The sequence below is a fragment of the Colletotrichum chrysophilum genome, assembly GCF_026319265.1.
Source record: "Colletotrichum chrysophilum strain AFK26 chromosome Unknown scaffold_12, whole genome shotgun sequence".
NCBI classification, from domain to species: domain Eukaryota; kingdom Fungi; phylum Ascomycota; class Sordariomycetes; order Glomerellales; family Glomerellaceae; genus Colletotrichum; species Colletotrichum chrysophilum.
This window is the reverse complement of record NW_026517299.1, coordinates 269561-285104: the sequence shown is the minus strand read 5'-3', so window position 1 is coordinate 285104 and position 15544 is coordinate 269561. Positions and strand designations below refer to the sequence as shown.

General features: G+C 56.5%; 5 protein-coding genes across 5 annotated transcripts; 3 read left to right on the top strand and 2 right to left on the bottom strand.

Moving 5' to 3' along the window:
* Positions 1 to 882: 882 nt before the first annotated feature.
* On the bottom strand, positions 883 to 2005 carry COL26b_002447 (uncharacterized protein; the record flags this gene model as incomplete). The annotated part of the gene is made up of 2 exons (XM_053175365.1): positions 883 to 1484; positions 1540 to 2005. The coding sequence occupies 2 exons, from the start codon at positions 2003 to 2005 to the stop codon at positions 883 to 885; spliced, it is 1068 nt and encodes a 355-aa protein (XP_053040671.1).
* A 2982-nt stretch (positions 2006 to 4987) lies between these two features.
* On the top strand, positions 4988 to 6442 carry COL26b_002446 (uncharacterized protein; the record flags this gene model as incomplete). Its single annotated transcript, XM_053175364.1, has 5 exons — positions 4988 to 5126; positions 5180 to 5408; positions 5466 to 5992; positions 6042 to 6187; positions 6245 to 6442. The coding sequence occupies 5 exons, from the start codon at positions 4988 to 4990 to the stop codon at positions 6440 to 6442; spliced, it is 1239 nt and encodes a 412-aa protein (XP_053040670.1).
* Positions 6443 to 6776: 334 nt separating this feature from the next.
* On the bottom strand, positions 6777 to 7939 carry COL26b_002445 (uncharacterized protein; the record flags this gene model as incomplete). The annotated part of the gene is made up of 4 exons (XM_053175363.1): positions 6777 to 7287; positions 7373 to 7647; positions 7701 to 7750; positions 7837 to 7939. 4 exons carry the CDS (start codon positions 7937 to 7939, stop codon positions 6777 to 6779), a joined length of 939 nt encoding a protein of 312 aa, XP_053040669.1.
* Positions 7940 to 9330: 1391 nt separating this feature from the next.
* Positions 9331 to 10753, top strand: COL26b_002444 (uncharacterized protein; the record flags this gene model as incomplete). Its single annotated transcript, XM_053175362.1, has 3 exons — positions 9331 to 9443; positions 9498 to 10387; positions 10440 to 10753. 3 exons carry the CDS (start codon positions 9331 to 9333, stop codon positions 10751 to 10753), a joined length of 1317 nt encoding a protein of 438 aa, XP_053040668.1.
* Positions 10754 to 12502: 1749 nt separating this feature from the next.
* Positions 12503 to 14013, top strand: COL26b_002443 (uncharacterized protein; the record flags this gene model as incomplete). Its single annotated transcript, XM_053175361.1, has 2 exons — positions 12503 to 12700; positions 12760 to 14013. The coding sequence occupies 2 exons, from the start codon at positions 12503 to 12505 to the stop codon at positions 14011 to 14013; spliced, it is 1452 nt and encodes a 483-aa protein (XP_053040667.1).
* Between the last annotated feature and the right edge of the window lie 1531 nt (positions 14014 to 15544).

Genomic DNA, 15544 nt, shown 5'->3' with positions numbered 1-15544 from the left:
ACCAGGGTTGCATGCAAGAGGAAGGCGTAGGGGCACCTTCGGTTCTGGGGTTTCCGGATCGAACGACGATCCCCTGCCAGTATCTGGCCAGAATCTAAGACGCTGATTCGCCTGCGCCATCTCTACACAGGTTCGCTGCTCGGTGTTTGATGCGCCATGCCTTCCATCCATCATTCCTCAGGCCACTGCGTGTAAATCGCCGTTGCAAGCCACAAACCTTCGACTGTATCTTGTCTCGGTCTTCCCACGCCTTCTAGAACGCTGCCGCCAAAGTCCTAATTCTGTTGATCTGGCATTTTTTGGATGGCGCGCGTCACAATACGAAATGTCAAACTCTGAACGATGGGGAAGACCAAATTGCCGGGCTTTGACGAAGTTCAGATGAAGCTTCATTTAAGCGAGTGGAGAGCTGCCAAATGGCCTCTTTGTCATTGATAACTGCCGTCGGACCCACCCCGACCGAACATTCGAGACTCGGATCGGAAATGTTAGTCAGACGGTTGAACAGAGGCGTCCATTGTTTGATCTTCCCTCCGAGATCTTTTTCCGTTTCAGTCGGAGCCTTGCTCGGAGAAAACAACCGTCACTCTCACCAAGACACGTCAGAGTCCGATGCAACATGACCGCGAGACACATGGACACCGAGACACAACAAACAAACAAGTTGACGTGGACACGTTTCTTCATTCACTCCCTTCTCAGTATCCTTGGCCATCCCGGGCGCCACTGTGATTAAGTATCCGGAAAAAACAATAGGTAACCGCCCCGGTCCTCTATCCCCATGGTATGATTTTACAATATGGATGGTATCATCGTCACCCTCCCCCAGAGCAAACATTTGGTATCATGTGAGACAAAAAGAATACAGTAAAACCGCTCTCATCAAAACGCCACACCGACGCTGCCCCATCGAGGGGCAATCGTGCCTTTTTCCTTTCCAAAGGTGGTTACGCGCTCCAGCGGCGGGTGCTCCTCCGCTCTGGTGACGGGGGTGCTGCCGGGCGACCACGTCGTCGGGACCGTTTGGCCTCCGTCTTCCGACTCCCACGTCGACACAGTCGACGCCGTGTCAAAACTAGTGCGCCCGTCCCGCGGCGCATGGACACATTGGTAGAAGCCCTCGCGCCCCTTGACGGGGCGAGGAAGATTAGTGATGGAATCGTGACTGATGCTCCGATGGTGCTGCTCTGCAGCACCTCCAGGGAACAGCCAGCTGGACACGCGCGAGAAGGATTTCTTCTTGCGCAGCGGCGGGCGAAGAACGAGCGGCAACGGGGGCGGCGGCGGTCGGGCCTCTCTGCCGCGGCTCGGGGGTGGGGTGATGAAGGCCGCAGAGGCATCGGCGAAGGCCATGCCGCGGTGGGGAATATGCATCGGCGGCCGGGGCGGCGCCGTATGCGGGCGGTCGACCCCGGGGTTCAGGCGTTCTGCAAACGAGGGTGCGGCTGGTGGGAGCGCGGGGACGGTGGGTATGGGATCCATGTCTAATTTGGTCAGCGCCGTGAGACTTGCTAAATTTGGGCCATGGACCGGGCTTACCGTGCGTTGTCAGTGCCATCGAATGAGCTGTCGAAGGTCGACTGCTAACGTAAATGCTCTGACGCTCCATGACTAAGTCGATCTCCCGCTGAAGTTTGTCGACCTCCAGCATGGCACCCGCAATGCGTTCCTTCATCCGTTCCACACTGGATGACGTTTGCGACCGAGCTCTCGACTTGGGCGGGATTTTCGGCGGGGTGTCGCCCGGAGACATCGTCAATGTTGATGGCGACATTGAGATCTTCCGCGGCAGGTGGAATGACATGGAGGAGTAGCTCGGCTCATGCGAAGGCCCAAAGACGTCGTCGTCGGGGTTTGGCTGAACACGGGCAGGTGGTGGCGGGGTGAGCATCTCGAAGTGAGGCAGGATGGGCGACAGCTCCCTTTTCGGCACGTAGATGCTCAACTCCAGCGGCCTGAAGGACGCCGGACGAGTCCGAGATATACGTTTTGGCCGCGGCGGCATTGTTTGGCCAACAGTTTGAAGAGTCGTGTACTGAGGAAACTGGAAAGACTCGGAGTGCAGATGGCGGAAGTCGGTAGGTCCTGATATTTGTAGCCGGCGCGGTGAAGAGGAGTCTGAGCGAAATCGCTTTCTCACAGAGAACCGCTCCCGGAGCGATGCAAAACCTCTCTTGACTCCCTTCGACTTCACCGGCTGAGAGCGAGGTCCGGCAGGCTTCTGCATCGTACCTGCGAAAGGCGGCGGCATGGGCACGGGCTGGTCGCGGGTCACGGTGGACGGCAGTTTCTCAGAAATGTCAAAGGTGTCTATGCGGGTTGGTTAGTGTCCGGTAGGTATATGTATGATGTTTTCCTGCGCCGGACTTCGCCTGGGCTGTGGACTCACTTTGACGCGGCTTTTCGTCCGGGCATGTTGACAACGGTGTACAACAATGAGTGAGGGGCGACAGCCATGTCGTATAAACGTCTGCAAGCATGCCACTCAAACCCTTCATACCTGCTTCGCAAGATGCTTCATGCCGAAAACGCTGGGAACATTGGGTAAAAACACAAAATAACGAAAGACGGCCAGCGATTTGACAGAAACAGAAAAGGGAAGATGCAGAGAGGGCGGCAGGAAACAAAGATCCAAGTGATCCGATTGAGTTATAATAGAGAATGCAGCGGCGGGAGGCAAGACGGCAGGCAACCTGCAAGATGAGAAGAAGAGGAGAGCCCACTCACACACGTACACACCACCACACGACTAAGGCATACCCGGCAAGCACTTGGGCCCGACCAAGCTCACCCGCGTTCGTTCCCTGGCAAATTTGTGTGTCCCAAATGCCCACCTCCAGCCAGAGGTTTTGCTCTTTTGCTTTGCTTCATAGGCCCAGCTGAGAGGAACATGGGAGGGACAAGGGCCTGGGCAATTGTCGGCGAGGTGTGCAGTTGAGATGCGGACGGGCCTCTCTGATAGGCCGGGGTTGCAGACGGGGCCAGACGCGGCCGGCCAACCGGCGCTTAGGAAGCTGGGGGTCTGTCGGATTCGGATGGCTGGCGCTACACCACCATCCTGCACCAGATTGCAGGACTCCACCACTCGTGTAAGATGAAGACGATGGCTCAGCGAGTCGATGTCTCACCTCTGCCTTGCTCTGGTTACCCGGAGGCAGCTTGACCAGCAGCAGCTTGCCACAAGTGCCCCTCCGAAGGAGGGTCTCGTGCCCGTCAACGAACCGTCATCCAGCTTGATGCCAGTCACCGTCACCGCCCCTTGTCATTCCCACCGATTCTGGGCTGGGCCCCACGAGCCCTTCTCTGTCGAAAAATACTGACAAACAGGGCCACGGCTGAATGGCATTTCGAAACCGCGCAGCGAGCGTGTTGTTTCCAGTCGGGCGAAATGAAGCGGCCTAATCTGACGGGCCAATCACTGCGGCGCAGCCCATCTGGCCGCCCAAACGGCACGGCAATCCCAGTAATTCGGTGACATGTTCCAACGTGAGCGGACGGCAGACGAATGAAAAATTTCCATCAAAGCATGCAAGGCACCGCGGGTAGCACGGGGGAGGGAACGCGGGAAGCCTATCTGGCGGACTGGGGGGATGCGCTGTGCCATCATAACACCCATCGCAGACCAGCGCGTCTCCTATTGCAGGAGAGCATCGCCGTTGAAGGGTCGCACACACGGGGAGGGCGATGCCGACAGGCTGCCTTGGCCAGATGGAAGCTTATGATGGCGACAGGTCGCGATCGTTGTGGGGAGCAGAGGCTGGGCTGGCAGACTGCGGGCGGGTGGTGTGTTCTGCAGCGCTCCGCTCTGGCCTGCATTTGCCTCCGTCTCCTGTTTTTCCTTCCTCTTCCTTCCTTCTTTCCTTGGTTCTAATAATAATCCCCCTCACGGAATCGGAATGAGCGTCACTTGATTCCCGCGGCGATATTTCTGCCCGTAGTGGTTGCAAACCGTCCGGTTGGTTGAAGAGAAACATGTCGCCGGGCTGGTGATGACTCGAGTCAAGCTGGATGAGGAGCCGGGAATCGTTGCTTAAAATCGTGGCGGAGTCCTTCGTCATCGTCTCTTGTGAAGAAAACCGGTGGACGAGAAGCTTCCGCAGGCCTTCTCGTGTTACTCTAGCGCAAACAAAATGTCTCGGGCAAACCGCCACAGTGTGGAGGGACATCAGCAGCTCCAGCAAGCAGGAGGGGCTTGGATCTGAGGAATTTCATCTTATGTAAGGCATCGCTTGGAGAACCCCTCCATTCTCCACTTGTTCGTGATCATCTAAGGAAAGTACACTCAGCTTACCTAAGGCATCTGCCATCGTTGTTCGACGAGAACCTGAATTCGCTACCCGGCCGGAAACTTTTAGCCACCTGGCGAACCAAATTAGAACAACAAGTCCAATAAGAATGATGCCTGGTCATAACAAGGACAGCAAGGACAATAGCGGCGATAAGAAGGACGACGGACGACGAAGAGCGACGATGGAGACGAAGGACGACGGAGACGGAGGCCGGAGACGAATGACGACGGAGACGGAGGCCGGAGACGAATGACGACAGCGACGACGTAGACGACGATAAGGACGATAAAGACGATAGGGCCGGTTTGAGTGTGGTCTGAGCACCCGCACCATCCATGTTGGCGCTCGCAGGGCTTATCGATAACGGTTCCCGGAGAAAGAGAGAGCCGAACCGTTATGGACGCGGGCGGACTGGAGTGTGGACCTTACCCCTGCACGGATTTTTTGGGCGAAGTGAACACCTGGCTTGCTTGCTGGGGCCGCTTTTGCTCGAGACCCAAAAGCCCACGACCACAGACAGTCCACACCTCGACGGCTTCCAATTTCTACAACCAACACCTCTTGGGCTGTCGTTGTCGCCAGATTCTTTGAGTCGGCCGCATCTCGTCGCAAGCGCTTGCTTGACCAAATTTACCGGCCGCATACGCACACCAGTCCATTGACAATCGCGTCAATCTAGTCGCGTCCAACTTGCCAACATGTCGCAACCCCAACAGCCACAGGGTGGCCCTCCGCCGGGCGCAATGCCAATGCCCATGATCATGGGCCCTGACGGTAGACCTATGCAGCCGTCTCCTGAGCAAATTGCTGCCATGCGCCGGCAGATCGCAATGGATGGTGAGCTCTCCGCTGGTCGCGATTGTGCGAAAAAGTACTGACTCCCAGAACAGCCGAGAAGGCCGGCATGAGTGTCCCCGATTTCCTCAACAAGTTGCGCCAGGAGGCCATGCAACGCCAGATGGCAGCCCAGAGAGCCCAGGCAGAGGCCCAGGCCCAGGCTGGTGAGGGCGGAGAGGCTGGCGAGCACAACCATGACCACGAGCACCATGGTCATCAGCATGGCCCTGGACACCAGCATGGCCCTCCTCAACAGCAGCAGCAGCAGGGTGTTGCCAGACCGTGAGTTGCCCATGGTTCCAGACATCATATCTCATCCGCTAATTGACATGTTTGCAGTATTCAGCCTGGACCCCCGAACCCCATGGCGCTCGCGCTTGCCGGCTACTTGAGAACTTGCGATCTCAAGCCCCGAACCTGTATCCTGAACGGCGAGCGTAAGGACATGTTCAGAGTCAAGCGTGCTCTCCGTGCGCTCCAGGCCCCCGGTTACGCGAAGCTTCGCCAGAAGCACCCCGAACTCCCCGAGATTACCGATCGCGCCTCCCTCGAGAACACCTTCAAGCTGCTGCCCATGTCCATGCTCGCTCTGCGAGTCGTCAAGTCTGACCCCCATGAGGGTCATGACCACGGCCCCAAGAAGACGAAGCGTGTCAAGGGTCTGTGGACCGTTCGCATTGAGCCTCAGCAAGAGGCCGGAGACGACATGTACTACGTCTGGCTCTACGAGGGATCGCAGGTCAAGACCCGCCTTTATGCTCTCGCTGCTCTCGTCTTGATCTTCATCGTCGTCTGCTACCCCCTGTGGCCTCTCAAGCTCCGTCTCGGTGTCTACTACCTCAGCTGGGGATTCTTGGGCTTGCTAGGTAAGAAGACCGAGACTTTACCAGATGATTATAAATCTAACTTGAATAGGACTGTTCTTCCTGATGGCGATCTTCCGCGTCATTCTCTTCTGCATTACCTACTTCGTCGCCTCTCCCGGTCTCTGGCTCTTCCCCAACTTGTGGGAGGATGTTTCGTTCGTTGACAGCTTCAAGCCCGTGTGGGCGTGGCACGACGTAAGTAGCGCGCGAAAACCCTAGTTGATAATGCCCAGCTCGACTAACACTGAACAGCCCAACCCCAAGAAGGGAAAGAAGAAGAAGGCATCCTCCTCCTCCGGCGCTGCGAGCGCTGGCGGCACCTTCGCCGCGTCCACTGGACAACCTCTCCCCGCCTCTGCGACGACGACCGCGACTGAGACGCAGATTGCATCTGAGCCTACCCAGCGTGCCGGTTATGTCGCCCCGGCTGTCGAGGAAGAGGACGAGTAGATGCATTGTTGACGAAGTAATTTGCATCAGACAGGCGTTAGGGCATTTGGTTGTGAGCTGTACTTGTAGATATACCCAGCGTCCAGCATGCTGTCACCTGGGCTCGGGAGGGAAAAGCCATGCTGGTACATATCAATGGTTGCTTTGGCACTTTCCCAGAATACTCAATTGAATGGCAAAGACTGCGGTAGTTGACTTTGATCTCAGATCGCAAGTGTTGATCTTGCCGGTTTGGACGAACACGGTTGTTGTAAGAATTGTCGGTTTACAAGGATGCGATTATGTATTACTACCTGTGTTTACGAGACACTTCTGAATTTCATTCATAAATCGTTTACTGCACCGATCCCTCGGAGCGCTCAAAGTACCAGATTGCACCCTCTGTCTTGGCGCAGTTGGAAACGCTTCCGCCATTGCTGTCAGCGGCAACAGGAATTCCATCGCCGCGCTGGGGTCTGCCGTAGACGTGGAAGTAATACCAGGCCTCGCCAAGCTGGGTGAAGCCATTATCAAGGGAGCCCTTGCCTGCCTCGGTGGTGTTGTAGCGGGGACCGCTGCATCCGAGGTAGGGAATGGCGCCGTGGCCCGCAGTCAAGGCGGCCTGGATGTCGGACAGCGAGTAGGCGGTGGTGTTGGAAGGCTTGATGTCCTTCTCAGCCAGCCACTTCCAGGTCGGAGTCTCCTTGTAGTAGTGGACGACGGTCTCGAAGAAGTCGACGAGCTCCTCGTGTTCTTGGTACTTGGGGCCATAGCACTCGACGTCAAAGGTGCTGAAGCAGGTGGCGTGCTTGGAGAACTCGTGGGCCCAGAGGACCCAGTTGGGGGTTCCCAGAGCGATCCAGAACCTATTGTTGTTAGGCAACCGAAACCAAGGGCGTGCGACTCGAAGCAAGTGATGGATCAGTTGCGCCCAGAACGGAGGAAACTCACTTGTTCATGTACTCCAGAAGGTCAAATCTCTCGAAAGGAGTGATGAACTTGTCGATGGAGGTACCGTTGTAAGCAGGGACAGGAGTACCGTCGGGCTTGCCATTGGTGGTGTTGGGCGAAGGAAGAGGGTCGTATTGGCGCTTGAGATCGCAGTACTGGGTGTACGAGCCATTGCAAAAGTCGGGCCAGAGGCCGTGGATGCCCCACGAGTCTTGAGGCAACTTTTGTCCCTCGCTCTCCAGGCCAGTGTAGGTGTTCCAGAACTGAGTGGCCATCTATCGCAAAGTCAGTCCTGTACGTACAAAGACGCAATTGTTGAGCAACATACAACAAGGCCACCGTAGGTCTCGACGCAGCAGGTGTCGACCTTGTCAGGAACTGCCCCACAAGAGCATGACAGAACAGGCTCAACTAAGAACATGGTCAATGAATCATTCCACTTGCGCGTCAAATAAGCTTCATACCGAGAGAGCAGCTGTGGTTGGCGGTAGTCAGGCCAGGGTAGAGACCGGCAGTGGCGGTGCCTACGAGGCCGGCGGCCGCCAGGAAACCGAATGCTCGAGTCATCTTGAGGTGCGAATGTCTTCAGGTCTCTCACGGAATGCGCGGCGACAAGCGAGGGGCAAGGCGACTACCAAACAACAACAGATTTCCCATCAAACGGTGCAGCGGCGCATCATGCTTTATAGAAGCTGGTCTCCATTCAGGGCAGCTGAAAATTTCCGCCTTGTCCAATCTCCACACGGAACACCACGCAGACATGTTTTCCCAGGGCAAAAAACGGCTCTTTGCTCGATCAGGAAGCTGGTGAAAAGCACTGGGTCGGCTGTCTATGCCGTCAGGGAACAGAGATAGTGTGGGGTCCGCAGCCCACCTGCTCGAGATACGGGCTCTCAGAGGTCAATTGGCGCGGGGCGATAAAGGATGGCCGGGGGTTCAGCGAGGCCTCGGGTGCAGTAGCGTGATGCGCTTTGGAGCAACAAGGGCCGGTCAACGGTGAACAATTTGGGAACCTTTTCCGCTGAACTCCGGCGACCTCCGAGGATAAGGATCAATACCTGATTGACTGCGCATTCATCAAGGACAGGAGAGCTTGCACTCCATCGTTCCGGATTTCCATTTGGAAGGCATTCGCACGTGGGAAAAGTGACAGCATGTTTGGCTGGCTGTGTTGGTGCAAGAGAGGACTGGACATTGAAAACCTTAAAGCAGTATGTGGCGGTGCTTGCTCAAGTGTGGCGGAGGCTGCCAGCCCGGAATGGCGGAACTGTGGACCCGAGGAAGCTTCTGCACGGTCCATCTCCAGAAGGCATGAAACGCCTGGTGTGGCTTACCTCGCTATCGCACCTTCATTCCCTAGAGTGAGCTTGACTGTGGTAAGATCGAGGGAGTAAAATCTCAATCATCGCGCCTTTCCCTCACCCGGCGACGATTATCGTCTGCTTAATCTCATCATTGACCGCCCTCTCCTGTCGTTTTACTTGCATTGTACTCAGTCGCTGCTTTCTATCCCTGACAATCGTAAGACTTGTCACCTGTCACCTGTCATCGTGCAAGAGCTCCCTCAGCAAGCTCTGCGTCAAAACCTTCACATCTCATCTTCCAGCTATCAAGGTAAGTCGCGATTTCGCCCTCTTTCCTTCACAGTTGCCTGGTTTTCCTGCTTTGCATCGTTCTTGCACTTTGGGACCCGACGCGTCTGCCATCTGGCAAGACGCGTTCATCCCTACTTGCCTTGCCATTCACCTCATGCCACTTGCCCTTGCGCTAGTCGTTCACCAGACTACATCCTTCACTCACTTCACCTCACTTCCCGCAATCTTTTCTGCTCAACCATTCTTCATCTATAACTCCACCAGTGACTTCTATCTTGATCTCTTCGTCGTAACATTGACTCGTAGTCGTCTTTCACCGTTAGCTGATCGCCTCCGCGCAGACTGCTCAAGCACACATTCACCATGTCGGAACAGACTCCGGTTCCCGCCACCAACGGCGTCAGCCCGGCTCCTGCTGCCGAAAAGTCGGAGCCTGTCAAAGAGGCTGCCAAGGATGAGAGCAAATTCTCATGGACGTAAGTTTTACATCTCCTCTGCTCATTTATCTAACCCGTCTCACATTCATCAAGGCAACCTCACCCGACCTTTGTCATCATCCTCGTCGGATCCGACGAGACTCCCTTCGGCATCCAGAAGGACTTCCTCTGCGCTAGATCTACATTCTACCGCAACCACTTCAAGCAGAACGTCGCATCGGATACTATCGAACACATCGTAAAGCTGCCCGAGACCTCGCAAGAAGTCTTCGGCTTGACCCAGCAATTCCTCTTCACCGGCCATGTCTCGAACGATGCCAACTCAACTCCCTCATACGAGGCCCTGATCGGTGTGTGGAAGCTGGGCTATGAGCTCGGAATCGATGGTCTCTGTGACAAGACTCTCGAAGCCATGAACGACTGTAGACGCATCACCCAGCACATCCCCGCAACTCCTCTGCTTGTTCAGGTCTGGAGAGACACGCCCGAGGGTTCCGCCATTCGTAAGCTACTCTTGTCGTGGGCGGCCGAATACATGCGCTCTTCGGAGTCCAGGGCCGAGTTTGCCAAGTCGCTCCCGCAGGAGGTTCTCAGTGAACTTGTGGTAGCCATGAGCTCTCTCGACAGCCTGCCTGCGCCGTCTTCTGCGGAGTCACCACAGTCCGCTGAGCCGGCCCCACGGAAGAGCGTTCACTACTTGGAGGAGGACAGCGATGAAGATGACCACCTGACCAAGAAGAACCGACGTGCATCTGCGCCACTGCCCCTGTCGCAAAACTCCAAGACTTACAACAACAGCCACCGGGCTCCGCCGCCTCCGGTCCGCAAAGCTGCGGCCGCGGCAGCTGTCGCATCTGCGCCGAAATCTAAGCCTGTCATCCAGAAGCGACGCAGTTTCGTTTCCACGCCCACTGGCGAGATAAGTACCGACAAGAAGCTGGACTTCTGCGCTGATCTCCTTGACAGGATGCTTTCGGGTCCTGGTATGTCCATACCTTCTGATGAAGATATGAATATCTTTGCTGACTTTTACAGGTTTCTGGACGCGTCTTGTCGGTCCCTTCAAGGAGCCCGTTGACCCAGTCGAGGACAACGTGCCTGATTACTTTGAGAAAGTGAAGAAACCCATGGATCTCAACACCATCAAGGCGAAGATGAGTCAGCAACAGTACACTACAGAGGACGAATTTGTCTCCGACGTGCGCCAGATTTTCGACAACTGCTACACGTACTGGAAGAAGGGCGATGCCATGTGGGTGGCATGCGAGAAGTTCCAGAAGACTTTCGAGGAGAAGTATGCACAAATGTCCAAAAACATTTCCAAGATGATGAGGGAACCCACCGATTGAACTCCTCGTGAATCGACCTTTCTATCTTCCTGACCGATCGAGCAGTTCACCCTGCATGTATATTATATGGAGTCGTCGCTACTTTTTCCGAGTCCCCGCCGCGGCACAGCTTCTACGTAATGGTGGTAGGATGGAGGGAGATTTTTGATCAGAGGAGCAAATGAGTCGCGTTGCTTTCTTTCAGCGGGGGCAATCTTGAGGAGCATAATACCCAGAATGGCTCGGGCAGCGGAACGAATGTACATATCTAACAGCGAGAAGAGATGGCGGAGCAAAATGGCTAAAGCGTTATATCCCAGAGACTCGGAACGCGCCCCGCGATCTCGACGCCCTGAACAGCGTCGACTTAATTGACCTATATTAGTCCCTTCAATGTCGGACCGATGTTCATGATACCGGCGCCCTTGTCTCACGTGGGGAAGACGTTAGCGCCGGGGTTGCCACACGTCACGGGTCTTTGACTAGCCTAAACGACCCAGATCTCTGTTCTAGCCCTCCTCTGTTGCCACTCACCCACTTCACGGTTTGCTGCCCAGGCCCCACGATCGTGCCAAGGAGAGAATATCGTGCAGAGAAAAAGACAAGCTCTTGCCAAGCAGGGGATTTGCGGGGATCGTCCCGTGGGGTTGGAGAGTTTGGCTTCAAAATCACTGCGACCGTTGGCTTGTCTTTGTCTGACTGCAACCGCGACGATTTGATATTTCATTCTGAATGAAGCTCGATCTCGAGGACCCTCACGTCGCGAAGATCCGTCTATATTGGCTAGCTGATTACATATAGCTCTGCGAACATGTTTCCTCTCACATCAATACCGATATGGTTGCTTCGTCACGGGATAACAAGACAAGCGGAGGTTTCTGGCTTCGTCGTTATCGTCGCCGTCGTCCTCCTCCCCTCTCGTGCTTCTCCGCCTTCCACCTTCCCCCGCCCTCGGAAGTCTAGCACCTCTCCGAACAACACCAAGCTAGATCCGGACACAGCGAACCAATCGCCCCAACCTCCCCCGCGCTCACCTCACTCACGTCGCTATCTTCGCTGAAATCTTCCCCCACAACTCCAAGAAGCGCCGAGGAAGATCCAAACGTCGGCCGTATGCGCGCTACCTAGCCTGGACATGGCTCAAATTCGGTGCATGCAAGCTTGACTGTCAAGCTTCCTCCCATCCAAGTGCCGGCCCAGCTTTTGGAGGATGGGATGGGATGGGGGGTTTCGCCTTGCCCGCTAGCTGATCGTCACCCGCCCTACGAAATGCAGCGCTCTCCCCGATGGGTGGTTTCTGCCGTCGAGGCTAGAATGCGCGCAAACGCAACGGAGGGCCGGCTAGCATTGCCATTCGTCGCCTGCGAGGTTGGAACGCTTCAATAGCGGCCTTCTGCCCGGTGAGCTATAATCTTGCTACTGGGAGAGCATTTGAGTTTGTGCGAAATCTCTGCCGTGGTATAGAATTCTGGGTGCCCGCTTAGCTGCGAATTCGAGACCTGGCTGGATCCGACATCACGGTTCTGGCGTGTGCGTGATGGGATCGAATAGTCGGGCGTGGGGAAGCTAATGTGAGCTTGTCAGTGGCGTTTTGGATGGGACGACAGGTGGTGATGGGTTTGCTCGTCGCATGGCATATATAAGGTTGAACGTTGACGACCTTGTTGGCATTTTGGGATCATCAGCCAGCCGGACACTGAGCATCATCATCACCTTCTCATCATCGACTTCATCTCTTCACTGACACCCATCCACTCCAACTCAGCAAAGATGTTTGGAAAGAAACAGGAGCCAGAGGTCGCCGAAGTCCTGGACCAGCGCCAGCCCAGCGCTGTCGAGGCGACCCAGCATCAACATCGCATGTCCGTCTCCAACAGGGGGTTGACGGGCGCTTCCGCCCTGACAGTCAGGCAGTCCATCGTGCCCATCACCTTGGTCACACTTCTCTTCTTCCTTTGGGGTTTCGCTGTAAGTCAAAGCCATCACATCACAACCACCGGGGCTCATCTAACAATGCGCGCGCGCAGTACGGCCTGCTCGACGTCCTCAACTCCAAGTTCCAAATCGCCCTCAACATCACGGCCGCCAAGGCCGGCGGTCTCCAGGGCGCCTACTTCGGCGCCTACTTCATCGGGCCCCTGACCTACTCCGGCTGGATCGTGCGCAAGTTCGGCTACCGCTGGACCTTCATCACAGGCCTGTGCATCTACGGCGTCGGCGCCCTCATGTTCTGGCCGTCCGCCGTCTACCGCTCCTTCCCCGGCTTCTGCGGCTCCCTCTTCATCGTCGGCTCGGGCCTGTCGACCCTCGAGACCAGCGCGAACCCCTTCATCGCGACCTGCGGCCCGCCCCGCCTGTCCGAGTTCCGCCTCGAGCTGTCGCAGTCCTTCCAGGCCATCGGCTCCGTCATCGCCCCGCTGCTCGCCGCCCGCGTCTTCTTCTCGCACACGGAGCCCAACGACCTGTCCAAGGTGCAGTGGACCTACCTCGGCATCGCCGCGTTCGTCTTCCTCCTCGCCGTCGTCTTCTTCTTCGCGCCCATCCCCGAGGTCACGGACGCCGACATGGCGCTCCAGGCCGAGCAGAGCGCCGCCCTCACGGGCTACCAGGACAAGCCCATGCGGAAGCAGTACAAGCTCTTCTTCGGCGTCGCCGCGCAGTTCTGCTACGTCGGAGCGCAGGTCGGCGTCGCCAGCCAGTTCATCAACTACGCCGTCGAGAGCGCCGGCCTCACACACTCCGAGGCCAGCGACCGGTACGCCATCGGGCAGGGCCTCTTCGCGATCGGCCGGTTCGCCGCCGCCGGGCTCATGATGGTGGTCAAGCCACGCCTCGTGCTCATGACCTTCATGACGGGCATCATGGTCTTCATCGCGCTCGCGATCGCGCTATTCGGCGAGGCGGGCATCGCCATGCTCTCAATCGTCCTCTTCTTCGAGTCGTGCATCTTCCCAACCATCTTCACGCTCTCGATCCGCGGCCTGGGACGCCACACGAAGCGCGGCAGCTCGTGGATCGTGGCGGCGGTGTCCGGAGGCGCTCTCTTTCCCAGTCTCACGGGTCTCCTCGCGGACCACAAGGACTACCACGTCGCCATGGTGGTGCCCCTCTGCGGCTTCGTCGTCAGCTTCGCGTACCCCATCTTCCTCAATACGGTGTGGAAGCGTGAGCTGGACGGCTTCAGCGCCAGCAAGATCGGCTACACCGACGAGAACGGCGTCATTGGCGATCCGTTGAGGGAGGAGGCGGACAAGACGACCTCTAAGCACCTGGAGGCATGAGAGAAGAAGCCCGATAGAAGGGGTGGCTTCGGTGGTGAGGCTTGAAGGAATAGCGCCACATGGTGTCTCGGGTACCTGCATGAACGTAATGACTGTTTCCTTCTCTTTGCAAATCTAGAATTGGGTAGACATTGCGCGTGGAGTATAGCTAGCCACGATTAATGATACGACGGCGGTTTAGAGCCAAGCAGAATGTTTCCCATTGAAACTCGATGTTTTGTTTAGCATTGTTTACAAGGCCCAATGCCGTTTCGGTCTGCGGCAACGAACTGCTTGTCGTCGCTCGGCACGTTCCATGATACGTCGTCCGAAGTAATTGAGTTTGACCCGTCGCGCGGGACGCTTTTTTCGGGAATCGGGAGGGCGACTTTGCGCTTCTTGGGATTCAGGTGGGTGGCAATGGCACACGCTGGGGAATCAGGTTGACCTTCTCCGGGACCATGCCGGCGCTAGCAGAGGGCGAGAAGAAAACAGATGGTTGCGATCTGCGGTGCTAAGATTGCATTGTTTTTCGGTTCTAGAAGGCGCCGGTGAAGCCTCGCGGAATGGAACACCATGAGACACGCAGATACAGCTCAATCCGATAAATCTGTCAAGACAATGTCCTAAGGGGAATGAGAGATGCCGGCAGTTGGCTGGAACGGACGAGACAGCGGCCGGCGGTCATCCGTCATCGGGGTCTATCTCACTTGAAGTCCAAGTCATGGGGAAGTGTAATGGGATTGATTGGGTCTGATGATTATCGACAGCGCTTCGGGAGAAAAAGGGAAATGGTCCGGGTCTGCAAAGGGAAAGTGGTCGGGCCAAGAAGAGGAAATTCTGGGACCGGTCGTCATGTTCAATTTCCAGAGATGGTTGGGTCGGGGGATTTTTTGTATTATGCCATTTGCCCTTTTTGCCGCTAGAGAGGGCGGCTGCGAGTGTGAGGGTCACAATCACAGTGGTGGGTGATGACGGGTGAGGGTGAGTTGCAGTGAGTGGTCTGGGGTGCATCGCGAAGTCGTGGGGACTGAGGCGGCGAGGAAAGAATGGAAAGCGGCCGAGCGAATCAGAGACGAGGAACCCACCTGAAACGGCGTTCGATGGTTCGTCAGATGGCCGCGATGGGGTGGGGGCCTCTCTCTGAACACCAAGCGATTGGCGGATGATGCACGTCTGGGTTGGGTTGGGTTGGCGCTGCAAGGTACCCGTTGGCGGCCCCGACTTTTTTCTGCTCTTTGGGGGCTAGCCTATCTGGGCTGATCAGAGGCCCGCTTTTAGAGCATTCGCCCAGTCAGATCGCGGCTGCCGAGCACAATTGGGCGAACCTGGCCAAGTGGTGTCGCACGGCCAAAAAGGTCAGGGACTCGGGACTCAGGAGAGATGAGGCATTGGCTGGCGCCGGGCTGTCTCATTTCAAAGGTGCAGATTTCCGCCGTTTGTCTTTCCTCTTCGGTGCTTGTCCTCCCCCAGCTGTGGAATAGCATACCAACTGTCAACGAGCCTCCCTGCTTTGGGGGCGGTCACGTTTGCCCAGGCCCCAAGGATTCTG